General features: G+C 34.5%; 1 protein-coding gene across 1 annotated transcript in view; it reads right to left on the bottom strand.

Annotated features, from left to right (window-relative positions):
- The window catches only part of LOC115437559 (potassium voltage-gated channel subfamily H member 6-like), a 75,772-nt gene extending 71,510 nt beyond the window's left edge, over positions 1–4,262 (bottom strand). Inside the window, exon 1 of the mRNA XM_030160799.1 lies at positions 4,017–4,262. Within this exon, the coding sequence (XP_030016659.1) occupies positions 4,017–4,092 (76 nt within the window). The 5' untranslated portion in view covers positions 4,093–4,262. The remainder of the gene's footprint in view (positions 1–4,016) is intronic.
- Between the last annotated feature and the right edge of the window lie 3,413 nt (positions 4,263–7,675).

A 7,675-nucleotide genomic window follows, 5' to 3' on the forward strand; every position in this document is an offset into this window, starting at 1 on the left:
AAGAGACTTTTTGAACATGCCAACTCATCTTCCCTGCTCCTCTGTCAGAAATCCTCCTGTGGCGCTGCTGCCTCTCCTGGATTCCTGCACCTCATCAGAACCACACTCTTGTCAGTATTCTGCTGAGCTGCTTCCTCCTCGTCTTTGCTGTGGGCAGTCTGGTCTGGGCTCCAATGCCTCTGACCCAACTCCACTAATTCTCACTAATTAATAAAAATAGGACCAATGGCCCTGTGGCTCAACGTCATGGTCTATGAAGAATCAATAACAACTTGAATTTGCGAGGCTGTCAGGTTCTGCCGCTATACTAGAGTCCTGTGGTCTTCATGCAGGAGATCAATCTCCCAGCAGAAGTGGGTGGTACTTTCACTGAAGGAGAACTCAATTAATTCAAAGTCTACATATGACTTCCTATCAGTGCTCAATAGTAACTACACTGATATCTCTAACCATTTCCATGTTATAAACCATCAAAATATGGACCATTATAAGAAAAGGCACATTTTTAATATTTCAAAAATGTATAAAAAGTAAAAAAAAAAAAAAAAAAAAAAATCTAAATTTTTAAAAACCTGCTTTTTCTGAATATGTATAAAATTCTGCATTCTCCCAGCCATGACAATTTCCTCACCTCAGCACTGAATGTTACAAAAGATCCTTCAACCCCACAGTGAATCAGACTGTATACTGATGACTGATGACTATGTTAAATTTTATTTATTATTTATTTTCTTGAACTTATGGACAATGCATTTCCCCGAGAGGATAAATAAAAATGACACATTACTTTTGTCCTCTTCAACCTCATCTTCTCTGTAAAAGGTGAGTTTTAGCTTGTTTTAATCATTTATCTGTACAATGTGCATTGTTTGTAACTTATTTTCAGCTTCCCTCTATAAACACTGCAATTTTTTGCTTGATTTTAATGGAGATTTAAACTTGTTTTTTAACTCAATGTTACAAATATTTTAAGGAGCACGACAGAGAGGAAAAACATTCAATGTAAAATATAAGTTTCATTGTACATTGATGTTGTAATCAGGTTGAATCTAGTAGTAGCAACTACATCCAACAACAAAAATATTTTAGGCTAATTAATTAAAAAGATACTATTATATTATATTATTATATAAAGATTTTTTTTTTACATTTATTTAAAACAATGAAAATGATTTAGTTAAATAAATTAAAACATAACATGGGTGCACTTGAAAACCCTTGGCCTTCAGTCCACGGCAAAATCTTTGCACATACATACAGACGGAATGCCGGATGCCCCCCCTAAACAGGACACTAAACAGATGTAACTTTATCATTAAGGAAGCAAAAGTAATATGTTAGGTTGTATAAATGAGAGGTGGGGGTGGGATTTAATAAGTTTGCTTGTTCCCACGCCTTTTCGAGTGATACTTTATTTATTTTGTTATTTTCTTATTACAAGTGTACATGTCAGTTGCTATATTGTCTTGATCACCTCTATTTATTAATGTATTTGCTCTGCTATTAGTTCCTTGTACACATAAAAACGTTGTTTTTTCTTCTGCTCAAACTTTTTGGAAAGTGTAGAGAAAGGACACTGAATGGATCTCTGAAGGAACGGGCATGGCAGCTTCTATATGGTGTTGCATGAAAATAAAAAAGAAAACCCCTCTAAATTTGTATATGTTGTAGTTGACACATAGGGCTACATTTTTCATAATGGTGTCAAAGAGGGGCATGTCCTACAGTGTCAATTTCAAGGCCAAAATATATATCAAAAAGTCATCCAACTCAAAAATACCCATATGCACAAAAGAAATGCTAGGTTTAGATTCCTTATGGTCTCCCCTTTACAGAAATACCTTGCTTTTTTAAAATCAGACCAGCAATTTGAAATATGGCTGCCATGGCCTTTTTTGCAAAAAAAAGTGAAAAAATTAAATTGCGATTTCAAAATTTTAAATTTTGGCTTTTCTGGCTACCCATACACCAAATATCATCAAAATTGGAGGAAGTGGGGTTCACCTCATTGGGTGAACTGAGATGGACTGACCCAAATATTATGATAGTAAAATATTTCTTCAGCATCAAAATATCCATGTCCAACATGATTATTTTCAGAGGGATTATACACATTAAAGAAGTTAAATTACATTTCATCAAAGAAATACATTTAATGTCAAAGCTTGTCCTCTTGTCTAACACTCATTTGTTGTTTTGAGAACCAGTGTAATTACTGTATTTTACTGAGAGTTGCACTATGGGATGTTTGTGGCAATAATGTTGTTGGTGCAATTATTGTGTCTGCTCTAAACATGTTCTGTTCATTTGCTTCAACCTGTTGGTATAAAATGTTGTTTCACCACTGCTAAAAAAAAAAATACAGACTAAAAAAATGCAAACTTCAGACAGAAAGAATCACAGTAACTCTGCTGCCCTTTTCCAGTTTGATATACCCAAGACACTTTTTCAAGGCAAATGTGCAATATGGCACAAAGATTTTATAAATATAATATCTTATGAATATTTACATTTGTGGGCCAAAGTCTTGTTGAAAAACAAATTGATTCTGTACAAATGTGATTAAATTGCCAATAAAAGACTTTAAGACTCCTAACATTTTTTTAATAGTTTTTTAATGTAGCTCAGAAACACCTGGAAAATCAGCAGAAATGCTTGTAATAACAAAATTTGTGTCACGGGCAAAACCTTGGCCATCATTGTATGCTTCCTCTTGGGTTCATAGATAGGAATTTCAGGGTGACTAATTAAATCACCTTAAAAGCATAAACTGATAAAAGTTTTGGCCAGCTCATACTGTAATCTGAAATGGCATAATATTTTGTAGGCTATGTATTTATTTTCTTCTGATAACTTTCTATTTTTGTGTTCTGTGAAATATGAGTCGATGTACTGTACTGGAACTCTCTTTCAGGATGTGTTCATCCTTTGTCATTATCTAAGCCATTTATTCAATATCAGATCAAATTTTCTCACCACACAGTCTGTAGGCTGTACTATAATTCAGAAAAGTTGAGAAATATATGAGAAAGGAAACTCCATGTCTGTTTTATAAAGACTATATCAGGGTGTTGTAGCTGCTATTAAAGATTCAAATTGTTTGTGTATAATAAAGTATTACAAAAATGCCATTTTGATTTTAGTGTGTAGGACCAAAGAAAAGACATAACAGCTAATATTAATATTATCAGTAATAGTTTTACTATTACTAACATCAATACTGATACTGATACTCAACAGCACAGGTGCCAAACATGTGGCCCGGGGGCCAAAACTGGTCTGCCGAAGGGTCCAATCTGGCCTGTGGGATGAATGTGTGAGATGCAAAAGCTATACCAAAGACATTAACATGTAAAAATCATTTTAGGTCAGTTAAATCTAAAGTGGGCCAGAACCAGTAAAATACTATTATAATTACCTATAAATAATGAAAAGTGCAAATTTTCCTCGTTGTTTTAGTGTAAAAAAAAAAAAAAAAAAAAAAGATCAAATACACAAAAATGTTTACATTTAGACTAGCCCATTCACAAAAAATGTGAACAACCAGAGCAAATATGAACAACCTGAAATGTCTTAATGGAAGTATGTGGAATTTTAATAATATTCTGTTTGTTATTAAATGTTTTGTGTTTTTGTAGATCCACTGTGATCTGTAAGTTGTAATGTACATGTGTAAATGATAAACAGAGGCAGAATATTTTAACATTGCACTTATGTTTCTTTAGAATCTTCAGGTTGTTCATATTTGCCCATGTTGTGTTCAAGTACAGTTTGTGGATGTAAACATTTTCATTACAGAATTTAACTTTTTTTTTTTTTTACTCAAAAACAGAAAAAAACTTTGGAGTTGACATTATTCATCAGTTCTTATCCTATTATTTATATTATTTTACTAGTCCGGCCCACTTTAGATCATATTAGTCTGCATATGGGTTTGACACCCCTGGTCAACAGCTACTGACAGCTGTGGACGGCAGAAGACGCATAACCTAAGTAAAGGTGTTTTCTGTACTCACTCTGTCCTTCAAACTTGCGGATGATGGTGTCCAGGAAGGTGTTCTGAGGAGCCACATGTCCCCTTCTCACCGGCATGTCGGACAGCCGGTGACTGTTCTCCTGGACTCTCCTGGATTGGCTGTTTAATGTCTGCTCTTCTGATCTGGCAAACGCGCCAAGGTCCAAAAAAGTAGTTTACGCCGTCTTGTCTGTATACCTTGGAATGACACTTCTGTTATGCGTATGGTTCGCGTGCTTTGAACTTCTAGTCTCGTGCAGCACTTGGTCCTCTCTCCCTTCGTCCCAACGCCTCCTCCTTCTCTCACGCGGTCTCGTTTCCTCTGCCGCGCGCTCCATCCTGGCGGCACAGACACATCCCACAGTCTTACTCTCTGTCTCTGATTGGTCTACAGCACGGAACCACTGAACAGCACTTCACGTGAGACTATTGATGCCAATTTAATGCCCACCCCTAGATTTAGCAACTTTCAGAGTACTACCCTAGAAACTTTTCTTTTCAAAGAGTACCTGTCAACAAATTTAGCTACTTTTACATTTTGTTTGGAAACTGACATGAAATGTTTTTCTCTGTCAATCAGAAAAACACAGTGTGTCTGCTTTGCTGTACAAGTCAGTGTTGACAACTTAGCCACATTGTTGGTATATTTTCAAAATTTTTTTTTTTTTTTATTGTCAGATGCACTAGATCAGGGGTGTCAAACTCATTTTAGTTCAGGGGCCACGTTCAGCCTAATATGATATAAAGTGGGCCGGACCAGTAAAATAATATAAATAATAGGATAAGAACTTCTGAGTGAAAAAAGTAAATTCCGTAATGAAAATGTTTACATCTACGAATTGTACTTGAACATAACATGAACAAATATGTACAACCTATAAATTTGTTAGTAAAATAAGTGCAATGTTAACAATATTACACCTTAGTTTATCATTTATACATGTGAATCACAACTTAGAGATCACAGTGGATCTACAAATACACAAAGCATTAAATAATAGGCAGAATATTAATAAAATTCCACATACTTCTCTCTAAAGAGATTTCAGATATTCACATTTTTTGTAAAAGGCTAGTTTGTAAATGTACATATTTTTGTGCAATTTTGCTTTTTTTTTTTTTTTTTTTACATTAAAACAAAGAGACAAATTTACAGTTTTCATTATTTACAGGTTATCATGATAGTATTTTCCTGGTCTGATCCACTTTAGACTGAAATGACCTAAAGTGATTTTAACATCCTTGATCGTTAATATCTTCAGAGTAATTTTTGCATTTCACAAATTCATCCCAGGGGCTGGAGTGGACCCTTTGGTGGGCTGGATTTGGCCCCCGGGCTGCATGTTTGACACCTGTGCACTTCATGCGCAGGACATACAGAGAATTGACATACCATTTCTCTCTCACCTTAGTATTAAAAAGCCATGCCTTTGTTTTCTTTTTTTCTTAAAAAAAGAGGAAAAAATAGAATAAGAACTTTAGAACATACAATACAATATACCAATGCTTACAGAGGACATTGCAATAATGACAGGAGACAAATTCAATGTATACAAGGAACATGTAAAGTAACAAAAAATATATTACAAGTCAACAAATTGAAAAAAAACCAAAAACAAACATAACAGAAAGGGAGCTGTAAAACAAGTTTAACCTCCTAAGTCCCAGCTATGGGTTTTCTGTCCTCATTTGTGGACAAGAGTTTCACAACTTTATACCAAAAAAAGAAAAGAAAACTGTCCACCACAAAGGACATTCCATAAAAAATTTAAAAACTGCATCTGAAAAAATGTTGCATCATGATGTTTCTAATATAGGCACTTATTTAATAAAAAAACAAAAAAGCTTGTACTTTTCTGACATTTCCTGGGTCTCAGGAGGATAATATAAAAACCAGTGGAGCAAGACTAAATAGGTCAAAACAACAAATATTGCTTAATTTCACCATGTAATTTTTTGTCCGATTTATGAGACTTAGTTTTTTTGAAGTGATGGGAAAAAAAAAAAAAAAACAACAGTTTGAAATCATTTATGAACCAATTAAAGGAGGGCTTTGAATTTTTCATTTACTGCAGTGAAAATGATATTTACATAAAAGAATAATTATATTAATAAGATCACATACCAATAAATTCAAATTATCCCTAAAATAAGAATATTAACAGTATCAAGCTATGGAACATCATCAGTTTTAAGAGACAACCAATTCTTGATGTCAAACTAATTGGACATAAAACAAACAAATGTTCTAATGTTTCCTCTGACTTGGCACAGAAGTAAGTAAGTAAGCGTCTACTTCAAATTTCAAACTTTTTTGAGAAATTCTGCAACTGGGTAAATATTATGGATGATTTTGAAGTAAGTTTCTTTTACTTTTGGAGAAATAGGCCATCTAATACATTTTGAAACTGCCTTTGTCATAGTGGACTGTGATGGGGATTCAGGAACCTGCAGTCATCTGCTAAAATCTGTAAATATTTTAGATTTCAGAGCAGTACCAATTACTTTATTATTACATTTCTTATCCTTTAAATTTATCCCATCAGTCATAAGTGTTGGAGGGGAGGGCTCAATACTGTAGTAACATAAGATATTAGGAATCAACTGTAATAAGGGTAAGGGGACTGCTTCACATATTTTCATAAATTCTCTTGGTGTACAACACATGTCATATTTTGCTATAAAATCTACATAGTACAAATTCACAATTATGATCTAAAATATCAGTCACAAATGAAACACCTTTCTCAAACCAGTCCTTCTTAAAGAGAGGAGGGACACATTATGTTCCAAATCCTGAAGGAAATGTGCAGTTGTTCTTTGTTGGTGTTTGTTTTTCATTGTGTCCCTCAGCTCTTCACTTTTCATATGGGAAATGTAAGGATAGTCCATAGTTAAGGACTCATTACTTGTCTTAAATAATTAATGTAGTATTTATGAAACAGATAGGTCCAGCAGGTCCAGATCCAATCCAGACCAGGTCCAACCAGGGTTGACCAGGTCCAGACAAGGTTCAATCAGGTCCAATGTGACAAACAGCTGTTTGTCACTGTTGAGTATGCACATGTAGTTTACAGCACAGCACTTTAAACAAACATATTTGCACAAACAGAATAATTGCACATGATTGGCTTTTTAAACTAGTTTATTGATTTTATTGTCTTTCCTTTTCAGTTTTTACATCCAGTGGTACGTGTATTTTAATTGATGATTGCTTGGCCCTGGAGAAAAGGGAGACACAAATTAGATCCCAAAAAGATGGAGTGCAATGTAAATGTGCAATATTTAAGTTTAGCTTTGTTTAGTGTCTGTGTGTGTAATTTAAAGTGTTCAGTGAATGGTGTGTTAGTGATTGTACTTACCCTGTCCTTGTGTCCAGGTCCATCAACAAAAAGAGTCCTTGCAGGAACAACAGCCTTAAGAAGGTTCCGGCCTGGACCAAGGCAGGGAAATGTGTGGGGGGACCAGGAGGTGTCTTTTATTGGTTTATGGGTTTTTATTTATCCTTGGTGTTTGGATTTAGAGTTTTTAGATATATAGCTTGGGTTTTAGATAGGTTATGGTTGTGGGTTTTAGTTATGGAGGTTTTAGATTAGTTTTGATAATTTATGTAGATTTGTAACTCCCCTGTGGAGCTGTAGTGGTTTTAGCCAGTTAGTT

This window comes from Sphaeramia orbicularis, chromosome 17, assembly GCF_902148855.1.
Source record: "Sphaeramia orbicularis chromosome 17, fSphaOr1.1, whole genome shotgun sequence".
NCBI lineage: Eukaryota > Metazoa > Chordata > Actinopteri > Kurtiformes > Apogonidae > Sphaeramia > Sphaeramia orbicularis.